Genomic DNA, 14,177 nt, shown 5'->3' on the forward strand with positions numbered 1-14,177 from the left:
TTCTGTCCATCCATTCATGTTCTTTGATGGCTCTATCTCTCATTATGTGCCGGACATTTTCTTCCCAGGCAACTGAAGGCCTTCCTCTTTTTCTTCTTTGTTGTGGTATGTAATTTAAAACTTTCTTTGGCCATCTCTCTTCATTCATTCGTTTCACGTGATCATACCACACTACTTGTCTCGTTTCAATTCTATCTACACAGGAATATACTTACAGTATTTGTCCTCCTTCTTATATCCTCATTCCTGATGTGATCTTTTTTGGATATACCCTTCCATTACTACTTTGGTTATAATCCATTTCTACTACTTCTATTCTTTTTCTATCTTTTTTCGTGATCTGCCAAACTTCTGCTCTATAAGTCATAAATAGGCTCTACCAAGATTCGATAGATTGCCAATTTCGTTTTTTGTCTTATATCTTTAGACCATTTACCACTTTTTTGACCTGCTGCGTTCTGTTTTCGATGTTTCTTTTGGTAGTGCCTTCTTTAGATACTATAGATCCGAGATATTTATATTATTTACATATTTTTGTGGTTCTAATTTCTAACTCTGGATCTTCTTCATCATCCCCTATTTTAATATACTCCGTCTTTGACATATTCATATTAAGGCCCAATTTTTTTCACATTCTTTCTTTAGTTTTCTAAACATGTAGTCCATGTCTTCCTCATCATTCGCTCCGACCACCTGATCATCTGCTAAAAACAAAGTTATTAGACATTTACCACCGCCTATGTCTATTCCCATTCCGGATACTTGTTTCCTCCACTGCTCTAGCGATGATTGAATATAAATTTTAAATTAGGTCGGAGACAGACAACATCCTTGTTTAAGCCCCTTTGTTATTGGAAATGATTCAGATATAAAGTTTCCTTCTTTAACGACACATCTTGCATTTTTGTATATATTTGCGATAGCATTCACATACTCTCTACTGAGACCCATTTTCGTCAATGTTTGAAAAAGTTTTTTCAAAGGTACCGTATCGTATGGCTTCTCTAAATCTACAAACAACAGGGCGGGTAGATAGATTCCTTGCTTCCATTTTTCTATTACCTGCTGCAGAAGGAATATATTATCAGTGCACGATCTTTAATTGACATCCATTTAAACCAAGTTTAAATATATGTATCTTATGTAAAGACCTACCTGAACGACATCCGTAGACAAAAATCCACTAAGACTTCCAGATCCATAGTGGATTTCAAACTTAGTTCCGTTTTGTTTATAGCTAGACGATTTCGATGAGTCATATTTGTTGTGTAGCACTAAAAGTAATCGATAAAATATTTTCATCAAAAAATGTAAAATCGTGATAGAAAAATGAATATTAAAATGGTTATTAATATTAACACTATTAACTAAAGTTCATATTAGACAGAAATACGTAGCTTGCTCAACTTAAAGCTACTAAAAGTAAAATATTTTGCCGAGCATAAAATTGGGGTCTCCCATAATTTAAATTTATTTTAGAAATTATTATTCTTTTTAACTAAACTGAGCGTCAGAGAAAATGGGTCATTTTTGATGTTTCGAATTTCCTAAACCTCTTGTCCGATTTGTAATAGTTATAGCCTTATTCTTTAACAATATCGCTGTAATAATATTGTTGCTAGACAGGTAAATTGCCATTGTATACTGGGTGTACCAATCAAACTGTGTTTTTTTCTCAAAGTTAACCACACACTGTGGAATATTCTAGCATTTATAAAATACTGAAATTAAAACCCAACTATAGCATCAGGTTTTCTTCATATTCTGTTTTTGATTCATTCGTCTTGTTATTGATTTGTTTAAAGGTAGAGCACTTGATAAAGGGGAGCACGAAAGGAGCCTCCACGCAAGTGATATTATAAGAACAAAATGTCACTGGTGCTCCCTGGAAACACCCCTCGGGCGGCCAATCCTTCCACCACTGGATCCGAACAAACAAACGAGAATCAACGGCTCTTCTCAGAGTCTACATTGACAATGATGACCATAAACATTGAGGGTATTACTTGTAATAAACAGGAAATTTTGTCTGAACTGTGTCAAACCCACAGATGTGATATATTATGCATACAAGAGACTCACCGTGACATATCAGCACATAGACCTAGCGTTGAGGGAATGCAGCTTATCATTGTACATCCAAGTGCAAAGCACGGAAGCGCCATCTTCGTGAAAAGAGATATTGATGTAACATCAGCTCAAAAAACATGCTACAATGACATTGAAATTTTGACCGTCGAAATAGGAGTCTGCACAATTACATCTGTGTATAAACCACCCTGGAGAGACTTTGTTTTCTCCCCTCCAAAAAATTTTGCTTCTCAAAAAACCAGATTCATTCTCGGGGATGTTAATAGTCATAATGTTCATTGGGGCTACGCTTCAACTGATAAAAATGGAGATCTTGTGGAATCGTGGGCTGAACAAAACAACCTGGCACTGCTGCATGACCCAAAACTGTCATATTCATTCCAAAGCAAAATATGGAAGAAAGGTTACAACCCTGAGCTCACCTTCATCAGCATGTCTTTAGAGGACCATTGCGTCAGAAAGATATATAAGCCTATACCAAAGACACAACACAGGCCCGTGGGAATATCCGTATACAGTGCTATAAAAGCTCCCAAAATCCCTTTCAAACGAAGGTTTAATTTCAAAAAAGCGAATTGGGAAAAATATACTGATGAATTGGAAACACAAGTGAAAAATATAGTCCCGATCCCCAAAAACTATGATGCGTTCATCAAACTTGTAAAACGAACCTCATGTAAACACATACCCAGAGGATGTCAACAACATTACATATCTGGTCTGAACGATGAAGCAAAAGACATTATGACAAAGTACACCGAAGAATATAGTAAAGACCCATTTAGCGAAGTTACGGCAGAGATAGGGGAGAGACTGCAGCAAATACTAAGCGCCTCCAGATAAGAACGGTGGAGCGATCCTTTAAGTAAAATGGATATGACGCACAGTAGTAAGCAGGCTTGGAATATGATCAAAAAACTTAATGGTGATCCCACAGAGATGAAAGAGCCATGTGCAATAACGCCAAATCAGATAGCCCACCAACTGCTTCTGAATGGCAAAACAAACAATCGTTGCAAAACGCCAAAGATTATAAGAACTCAAGACCAGGAAACAACTCTCTTGCGAAACCCATTTACCATCGAAGAGCTTAAAAATGGTATTGACTGTATGAAAAATGGAAAATCCTCTGGGGTGGACGAAATCCTAACAGAGCAGATAAAACACTTCGGGCAAAAAGCGAGGCAATGGGTGCTCGATCTATTTAACATCTGTCGCTCTACCTACCAGATTCCACAAATGTGGCGTAAATCAAAAGTAGTAGCCCTTCTGAAACCTGGTAAAGACCCTGAACTACCGAGTAGCTACCGTTCGATATCTCTTATATGTCATTTATATAAATTGTATGAACTCCTCATTTTGAACCGAATCCAGGAAACATTAGATGCAAAACTAATCCCACAACAAGCAGGCTTCAGACCAGGTAAATCATGCACAGGCCAAGTGCTGAACCTAATAGAGCACATAGAGGAGGGATTTGAGCAGAGGGAGATAGAAGGAGTAGCCTTGATAGACCTCACAGCGGCCTATGATACGATAAACCACAGAACCTTGCTAACTAAGATCTATAACACTGTGCTTGATTATGACCTGGTAAATATCATTAGATCACTGTTGTGTAATAGACGCTTCTACGTTGTGTTAAATGGAAAGAAGAGCAGATGGAGAACCCAAAAAATGGTCTACCTCAAGGAAGCGTTCTGGCGCCGTCCGTATTTAACATCTACACCAATGACCAACCAATGCACCCTCGAACTGAGAGTTTTGTGTACGCTGACGACCTTGGTATCGCCGTAAAGGAAAAAACACTCACACAAGTACGGTCGACAATGGAAGAGGCTTTAAATATGATGTCAACTTACTACAAACAAAACTACTAAGCCAAACCCTACTAAAACCCAAGTATGTGCATTCCACCTCAACAACCATCTGGCGCATGTAAAACTGAATGTTTCTTGGGAGGCACAACGCTTGGAACATACTGATAGGCCCAAATATCTTGGAGTGATACTAGACCGGTCACTAACGTATAAATTCCACTGTCAGAGCACAAGACAAAAGGTTTCTACGAGAAACAACCTTCTCCGGAAACTTGTAGGGAGCAAGTGGGGTGCAAACCCCCAGGTCTTAAAGTCAACAGCTGAGGTCTTATGTTTCTCAACAGGGGAATATGCTTGTCTCGTCTAGAGTAGATCTAGACACGCCCAACAAGTCACCACGGCGTTAAATGAAACATGTAGAATAATTACCGGTTGTATGAAGCCTACCCCTCTACCATTACTGTACCGGGCAGCTGGATTCGCATCACCAGACGACCGTAGATGCGCCTCACAATATGTGGAGAAGTTCAGGCAAACTTTCGATGAAAGGCACCAATTATACGTTTTTGACGAACCGCCAGGAATCAGCCGACTTAAATCAAGGAAAAGGTTTATGAGAAATGTCAGCGTCGAACCACCCGAACTGTCCCCTACATACCAGAACGACCTAATGGAATGAACCTGGACTGGAGAACCTGGCGGACACTCAACCGAATACGCACAGATGTTGCCCCTGTAAAACAGAACCTTATTAAATGGGGCATCAAGACAGATAACGACGCACTTTGTGAATGTGGGGAAATACAGAGCGTGAAGCATCTGAGAGAATTTTTTGGCTCGCAAATACAAAGGGTGTAGACGTAGCCCGACATTGGGCAGAAAAACTGTACTCGGATCCAGACACGAAAAAGTAAAGTAAGTTTAAAGGTTTCAGAAGATGGAAACGGGAATTTACTACAAGATAGCGTAAAAAACGCAATGTCTACAAAAATGGACTTAGCCGGTTTTTCCCGTGTACCCTTCAACTAGCCATGTTCTTCATCAATACGTGCGTTTCTAAATAAGTGCGACAAACTTTAAAGGTAATTCTGCATGAAAAAATAGTGACCGTTTGCTTGATAAACACATGTCCGCAAATGCTTCGTTTCCGAGATACGGGATGTTGATTTTTTTCTTACAAACTGACGATTTATTTATTGCTCTAAAACCGGTTGAGATATGATTTATGAGGTAGTTATTGAGCATTTTTTGACATACAATTGAGAATTTTATATTCGCCATTAACGTGCATACGGGTAATACAAGCACGGATTCTTAGCGGTAATAAGTGCTTTTATGCATACAAAGACTTAATGAAAAGTAAGTTACTGAGTCGTGAGTCTAAGGTTAGAATCGACAAAACAATAATTAGACCAGTGGTCATATGGACATATGGATGTCAAACGTGGACCCTCTCAACCACTGGTGAAAATCAACTGAGAATATTTGAGCGCAAAATACTAAGAAAGATATTTGAACCAACCCATTGCAGCGATGGTTCGTGGAGAATAATAAACTACGAGCAGAATGAACTAATTTAGAGCGCAGATAGTGTTAGATTGGTAAAGTCACAAAGACCAAAGTGGCTTGGCCACTTAGAAGAATGCCAGATAATTGAGCTTTAAAATTAATCCAGAGATGGAAGCCCCAAGGAAATAGAACAAGAGGAAGGCCCCGTAAAGATGGATAGACGACGTAGAAGGAAATCTTAAAACCATGAATATCAGGCAGTGGCGAAGGAATGTATCCGACAGGACAGAATGGAAGAACATTGTTAAGCAGGTCAAGGCTCATAAGGGATTGTAGCGCCATTAGAAGAAGAAAAAGAAGAAGACTTTTTCATACTATCGCCACGTTTACCTAGTAATCGTAAATTTTAAATATAGTACGTTCTTTAAAGGTAAAATATTGCAAAACCTCTAAATTTTAAAGAACCGCTTGGATTGACATGAAATTTGGCATACACATAGCTAACAAGTCAAAGAAAAAAAGTGATATTGTCCGATGTGTGCTTTTACCCTAGGGGTGAGTTTCACCCCCTTTTGAGGGTGAAAAATATATTTCGAAATAAGTCCAGAAATGGACAAAATGACTAATTCTAAGCAACTTTTGTTCCATAAAGTTTTTTCACCAAGTTAATACTTTTCGAGTTATTTGCAAGTGAATATGTTAATTTTTCTACAAAATAACCACGTTTTCCGACGGTTTTTCGCAAATAACTCAAAAAGTAAGTATGTGGTCGAAAAAAAACTTCTTATCAACAATATAACACGTAAAAAAGTGAAAAAATGGTGTAAAACTATGATATTTAACGGCCACCGGGGTCATTACTTCGATTGTGGTGATTGGTCTGCTCATATTGTGGAGATACTGTCCTGGTATACGAAAATGTCGCTCAGGCAAAGCACTTAGGCAGACACCCGACCACGAGGTAACTTCTTTAGCTCGTAACCGGAAAGACGCCTCCCCGTCGACTTCCAAAGCCGACATCCCCCTCAACACTTTTTCATCTAGTAGTCCCAATTTTGATCTAAATATAGAGTCGGACGGTGAAAGCTAAGTTAACAGTTGGAAAAATACTATACCTATAGCCTAATAAAATAAAAAAAAGTCAATATGTAAATTCGTACAGGTTAAAACAAATTTTATATCAAAGTTTAGGTGGGTACAAAAGATATTTTCAAGAAAGTATCCAAATCATACAAGGGGATCATAGTTTAAATAATTAAAAAGGGGTCATTTTTGCAAAAAAATTACTTTTTTAACTGCTGAGGTCACTCAATTACTAACGAAGACCTATAGGATTTTTTTCTGCAAAGTTGAAGGGTAAATATTTCTCATAAGACTTACCAAATTAAATTTGACCCCCTATTTATTTAAATAATTATATATAAAACTTTAAAAACAAATTTGCAAAAAATTATTTTTAGCGTTTTAAATAAGCACTATAAAATATCTTATTTTACAGACTAAGTTGCGCTATGTTACCAGTATCAAGCAAAAAAAAATTGGTCGAAAAATATTTAATAGTTTTTGAGATATTGAATTTGTTTATTAAATGTTACTATATTTTCAATTGCAAAAACGCGGTTGTTGCCAAAGAAATATTCACCTGTTAAAGATCTCAATATTTTTATTTTTATTTATATTTTCGATAAATGTATTGATAAATTCAAATTTCGGTTAAACTCCCCCCTAAAATGGCATTTGAAAATTATTCAAATTTGTTTATAATTTGTTTTTTTAATAACGTCGCGGGGATTAAGTATTTTGAAATGCCGTTTCGATCATTGGGTTTCTGGGATTTTTTACTAATTAACAAAATTTTTTTGTCGTTTTTTCTTCTTCTTTTTCTTCTTGGAGTTATATTACTACGGGCCCTTTTAGGGTTAATTTTATTAAGAATGTCGAATCTCTGAGTTGTAGATTCTAGACCTAAAAATATTAAGATTTAACTAAAATTTTTTAAATAAAATGTGGCTACTTACTGAGTTACAGGGTGTTTTATTTAAAAATTTAAAAATTATTGTTACCAAGTACTTTAAAACTATTTGACGTATCCTTATCATACTTGGCAGAAAGTGTGGCTATTATACACCCTATTAAATTGTGATTAATAAACGTTTCTAGCTAGTGCCAGAGACGTACGACAGGGGCTAGGGAATGATTGACCCTTCCCAAATTCTACGCCACTGAGTGAATTACTATTGTAGCGAAATTTTTCGATTCTCCAATACTTTGTATGTAAATAACTTTATTGGTATTGATAAAGTCATCAGTTTGAGAGATATTGGAAGTTTAAAATGAATGAATGAATGAATCAAAATAACTATGCCGTTTCATTTTTAACGTCCAATATCTCGAAAACTGATGACTTAATCATTACCAGTAAAGAGTATATTATTTACATAGAAAGTATTGGAGAATCGAAAAATTTCGCTAAAATAGTAATTCCCTCAGTGGCGTAGAATTTGGGAAGGGTCAACCATTAACTGGCCCTGTCGTACGCCTCTGGTGGTAGCTAGAAACATTTATTTATCACAATTTAGTAGACTGTATAGTATCCACACTTTCTGTAAAGTATGATAAGGATACGTCAAATAGTTTGAAAGTACTTGGTGAAAATAATTTTTAAATTTGTAAATAAAACACCCTGTAACTCAGTAAGTAGCCACATTTTATTTAAGTGATTTTAGACCAATCTTGATATTTTTAGGTCTAGAATCTACAACTTAGAGATTCGACATTCTTAATGAAACTTAACCCAAAAAGGGCCCGTAGTAATACAATGCCAAGAAAAAAAAAGAAGAGGAAAAAAAGACAAAAACATTTGTTAATTAGTGAAAAATTCCCAGGAACCCAATTATCGAAACGGCATTTTAAAATATTTAATCACCGTGACGTTATTAAAACTACAAATTATAAACAAATTTGAATTATTTTCAAATGCAATTTTAGGGGGCAGTTTAATTGAAATTTAAATTTATCAATACATTTATCGAAAATATACATAAAAATAAAAATAATAAGATTTAATACACATGAATATTTTTTTGGCAACAACCGCGTTTTTGCAATTGAAAATATAGTAACATTTAATAAACAAATTCAATATCTCAAAAAATATTAAATATTTTTTGACCATTTTTTTTTTGCTTAATACTGATAATATAGCACAACTTATCCTGTAAAATAAGATATCTTATAGTGCTTATGTAGGGGTCCGGACAAATAATCCCCGGACAAATAATCCCGGACAAAAAATCCCCACAAATTATCCCTGGACAAAAAATCCCCGGACAAAAAATCCCCACAAAAAATCCCCACAAATAATCCCCACAAATAATCCCCGGACAAATAATCCCCGGACAAAAAATCCCCACAAAAAATCCCGGACAAAAAATCCCCACAAATTTTTTTGGACAAAATATCCCCACAAAAAATCCCGGACAGAAAATCCCCAAGGAATTTTTGCTGCCGAATAGTTCTCTAAAAGTTTTCCCGTGAATGGTGGAAGATATGGGGAATAAGCTAACTGTGGGAATCATGTTTTAATTGGCTTAAATCTTTTGTTCACTCTGCTTTAAATATCTCTGTTCATGATGATAACTGATAACTATACTGAAAACGATAATCTTGATTATACTAATGCAAACAATCCGTTCCACGCATCGCCAGGAAAGTTATACAAAGCTTTTCGATTATTTTAACTTTTTTGGTGGTTTTGGGAACAAATTTATAGGCATTACTTTTCAATATCCGGTTTTTAAAAAACGTAATTGAGGATCTGTGTTCATCTATAAACAAACTTTAAAAATGTATCCATAAATCAAACCATACATAGCTGCTCGGGGAGAGGCCAGATGGGGGGAGAAGGTCTGTAGGGCGGCCTAGAAAAAGGTGGAAAGATGCAGTCTGACGGCCTAGAAAAAGGTGGAAAAGTTATAACGCCATTGATGATGATGATGACTAAATATTTTTGACGTTAAATTTACAAAAAGGAACAGAATTTTTTGCATTACGATCAAGATTATCGTTTTCAGGACCAGCAGTTATCATCACGAATACACAATAAGTACAACATGATTCCCAAAGCCTTAGCCTATTCCCCATATCTTTCACGATTTTTGAAAAAACTCATAATTGGAATTCGACATTTGGTAATCGAAATTACAATGGATGCTTAATTTTAATTGCTAATAATTATTTTCGTGCCGAAAAGCGGTCTCATGGCGATTGCTACCTATAACCCTCATGCACTGAGGCTGAAAAACATTTGCGTCGATTGCATTCACAGAAAAACTTTTAGAGAACTATTCGGTAGCAAAAAATTTTTCTTGGGGATTTTATGTCCGGGATTATTTGTGGGGATATTTTGTCCAACAAAATTTGTGGGGATTTTTTGTCCGGGATTTTTTGTGGGGATTTTTTGTCCGGGGATTATTTGTCCGGGGATTATTTGTGGGGATTATTTGCGGGCATTTTTTGTAGGGATTTTTTGTCCGGGGATTTTTTGTCCGGGGATAATTTGTGGGGATTTTTTGTCCGGGATTATTTGTCCGGGGATTATTTGTCCTAGCTTCCTTATGTAAAACGCTAAAAATAATTTTTTGCAAATTTGTTTTTAAAGTTTTATGTACAATTATTTAAATAAATAGGGGGTCAAATTTAATTTAGTAAGACTTATGTGAAAGATTTACCCTTCAACTTTACAGAAAACAATCCTATATACCTTCATTAGTAATTGAATGACCTCAGCAGTTAAAAAAGTAATTTTTTTGCAAAAGTGACCCCTTTTTAATTATTTAAACAATGATCCCCTTGTATGATTTGGATACTTTCTTGAAAATATCTTTTGTACCCACCTAAACTTTGATATAAAATTTGTTTCAACCTGTACGAATTTACATTTTGATTTACATGTAGTGTAATTTTATTTTACTAGACTACTAGTAGAAGCAGAGTTATAGCTAATGAAAAATAGGTTCATATTCGTCAAATTCCAAATCGATTATTTTAACGTGCCATAATCAAAAAAACGAAGCACTTTTTTTGGGAAAACTCATTTTAACTTTTTTAAAGTGTTTAAAAAAACTTATTTTTGTTTTTTAAAAGAAATGTTTAGCATCAAAAGTAAACAAGTTACGCTCAAAATAAAGTTGGTCCCTTTTTTTGGTAAGAAATCTGGAAAATCACCCCCTAATTAGCATTTCAAATGACCTTAATTGTTACCACTTCACAAGTTTTTTACTCACGTATGTATTGATCATATTATGATCTATAAGTTTCATCGGTTCAAAGTCCTTATTTTTGAAAGAGCTGTAGTTAAAAGGGCTTGAACGAGTCACTTATCACGAGTGTACGCAAATTTAGAAACACCGAATCTTAACCAATTTTTTATTTACAGAAAAACAAAAAAATACAAAATATTCAGAAAAGAAAAGACGACTTTTTTTATTGTTTAAGATTTTTGGTATCTCTAATAATTTTTAAGTTATTTTGAAAAAAAGCATTTTTTTCAAAATTAAAATTTTTAAAAACTTTATACTTTTTATTTTTTTTAAACCAAATTTTTTCAAAAATTTAAATTAAAAATTAAATTAAATTTAAATTTAAATTAAAACTTTAAATCGACAAAACTTACAGATCATATAAACACAACATAAGTAAAGTATGTAACTTGTGAAGCGGTAACGATTAATTTCATTTAAGTTGCTAATTGGGGGGTGATCTTCCTGATTGTTTTTTTGCCAAAACAAAAGGGACCAACTTTCTTTTGAGCGTAACTTGCTTACATTTAATGCTAGAAATTTTTTATAAAACAGAAATAAAGCTTTTTTTAAACACTTTAAAAAAGTTGTAATGTGTTTTCCCCAAAAATGCTTTATTATTTGGATATTTCACATTGAATTATTCTATTTGAAATTTTTCGAATATGAATCTATTTTTCATTAGCTATAACTCTGCTTTTGCTAGGTATAGAGACCTAATATATTCACCGTTTTTTCACTCTTTAATAGGCTATAGTTTTACTAAGAATATTTTTTTCGACAAAATGCTTACGTTTTGAGTTATTTGCAAAAAACCGTCTAAAAACGTGGTTATTTTGTTGAAAAATGAACATATTCACTTGCAAATAACTCGAAAAGTAGTGATTTGGTGAAAAAACCCTGTAGAACAAAAGTTGCTTAAAATTAGTCAGTTTATCCATTTCGGGACTTATCTTGGACATGTATTTTTTCACCCACGAGATGGGGTGAAACTCACCCCCAGGGCAAAAGCACACATCGGTGCCATATCACTTTTTTTCTTTGGCATGTTAGCTACGCGTATGCCAAATTTCATGTCAATCCAAGCGGTTCTATAAAATTTACAGCAAAAACCGTGAAAGAATGTACTAATAGGTTTTATTATTTGTATTTAATTGGAGAAATATTAAGTATATACAAGCCTCCTAATACTGGTCATAATAAAAAATGTACATATTAGATATGGGGTAGGGGTTAATGTGCCCTTTATCTAGCGGTTAATGTGTACTACCATTATCATTTATGTAGGTAATAGAAGAAGGATTGCAGCAATATTAATTATAATTATTTCGACTTTGAGATAACGATTCGTCATTATCTAGTTCAAACGTTTTTATATAAACTTTATAGTTTATTATTTCCATTTCATGATAAGGTAAACCACAACAAAGATAACTCATACTTCTTGGAAACAAAGTATCACTATTATTATTAATAATCATTGTTACTAAGTAATGAACTTTATAGTTAATGGAAAATAAGTATATTAAAATTTGTTTTTCCGAACATTCATGCATTTTATTGAGTTTTATGAAATAATTTGAACGAAATCAAAAATGGAAATTAATAATTGGCGATTGTTTTAACCCTTATGTTACCAACCAAATAAATTTACACTATCCACCAACCGGGGTACCCTGATATAGAAGGTTTACAAATATAGTGCCTTCATTATTCTAACGGCCTTTTAAAAATGATGGTAAAGTAATAAAAAATAATCAAATTTTATAGTCGAGGCATTGAAGGACTGAAGTGTCGATTTTTTTGCAGTAAGACGGATTTTAATGCGGATTGGTGCGTTGGATTCGTGAGAATGTCAGGAAATTTTGTGAACTAATGTAATGAATAAGAAATCTCAAATTGCATTTGTGCATAAGAAAAATGCATTTCGGTAAATAATGGGAAAAATTGACTCAATTTTCTTACTCGGGGGTTTTTGGGGTCGCTGAAAACGAATGTGAGGTCGGCGAGAGTGTGCAAACTACCTGGTGCCTGCAGCGAGTGTAATAAACGTCTTCCTCTGTACTATTATGGTAATTTGTTAAATAATTGGCCCAAACTTGTAACTCGGGGGGTTTTTGGGGTCGCTGAAAATGAATATGAGGTCGGCGAGAGTGTGCAAAGTTCCTGGTGCCTGCAGCGGGTGTAATAAACGTCTTCCTCTGGAGTATTATGGTAATTTATCAAATAATTAGTTTAAACTCGTTACTCGGGGGTTTTTGGGGTAATCTATTTTCTTCGATGTAACTATAGTGATCGAAAAGAGTGGTATTTTTATTATAAATAAACATAAATTTTTATTATTATAATATATTTATGGTTATAAAAGTTCATTATACAAAATATATCGTATTTTATCTTTAAAATTCATTTTGTTCATCATTATCACCTTCTTCTTCATTATTGCCTTCCTCTCTCGAGTCCAATGCAATATTTGTGCAATCAGAGCCTGCACAATTTTTGCAGGCTAAATTACAAACTCACCCATGCTTCCTGCACCCGCATGAGTTGCCGCAGTCTGACTTACAACTACAGAATATTAAATTTAAAATGTTTGGAGGACCAGGTGGCTGAGTCATTCTAACTGGAATTAATACATTATTTTGTAATTCCTATCCCCAATCGGTTGGGTTCATGTTACTGTCCTCTCCATGCAGCCAAATTTGTGTTTGTAAATATACCATTTTTAAATGCTGGGTAAATGCATCAAAAGATGAAAGAATTTTTCCAATGACAATCTTTTTATTTTTTGCAATAGCCATTAAGTACATCCTGTATCTAGTAATTTTCTCTCAAGGCAAAACCACATCATCCACTTGCGCCTTAATTCAAACTGCTTTAAATGATATGAAATTAGAATTTAGTCGTTGCGATATTTATTTTCAGTGACCCCAAAGACCCCCGAGTAACAAGTTTGGGCCAATTATTTAACAAATTACCATAATAGTCCAGAGGAAGACGTTTATTACACCCGTTGCAGGCACCAGGTAGTTTGCACACTCTCGCCGACCTCATATTCATTTTCAGCGGCCCCAAAAACCCCCCGAGTAACAAGTTTAAACTAATTATATGATAAATTACTACAATACTCCAGAGGAAGACGTTTATTACACCCGCTGCAGGCACTAGGTAGTTTGCACACTCTCGCCGACCTCATACTCGTTTTCAGCGACCCCAAAAACCCCCGAGTAAGAAAATTGAGTCAATTTTTCCCACTATTTACCGAAATGCATTTTTGAAATACATTTTTCTTATGCACGAATGCAATTTGAGATTTCTTATTCATTAAATTAGTTCACAAAATTTCCTGACATTCTCACGAATCCAACGCACCAACTGCATTAAAATCCGTCTTACTGCGCCAAAAATGCCTTTTTTTGTGCTTCAATGCCTCGACTATTATAATAATTCTTCTATT

The 14,177-nt window shown here is 34.7% G+C and overlaps 1 protein-coding gene across 1 annotated transcript in view; it reads right to left on the reverse strand.

The window, feature by feature from the left end:
- The window catches only part of LOC114348849 (lysosomal aspartic protease), a 53,967-nt gene that overhangs the window by 24,494 nt on the left and 15,296 nt on the right, over positions 1 to 14,177 (reverse strand). The window contains exon 4 of the mRNA XM_028299328.2: positions 1,156 to 1,274. Within this exon, the coding sequence (XP_028155129.1) occupies positions 1,156 to 1,274 (119 nt within the window). The remainder of the gene's footprint in view (positions 1 to 1,155; positions 1,275 to 14,177) is intronic.

The sequence above is a fragment of the Diabrotica virgifera genome, chromosome 7, assembly GCF_917563875.1.
Source record: "Diabrotica virgifera virgifera chromosome 7, PGI_DIABVI_V3a".
NCBI classification, from domain to species: domain Eukaryota; kingdom Metazoa; phylum Arthropoda; class Insecta; order Coleoptera; family Chrysomelidae; genus Diabrotica; species Diabrotica virgifera.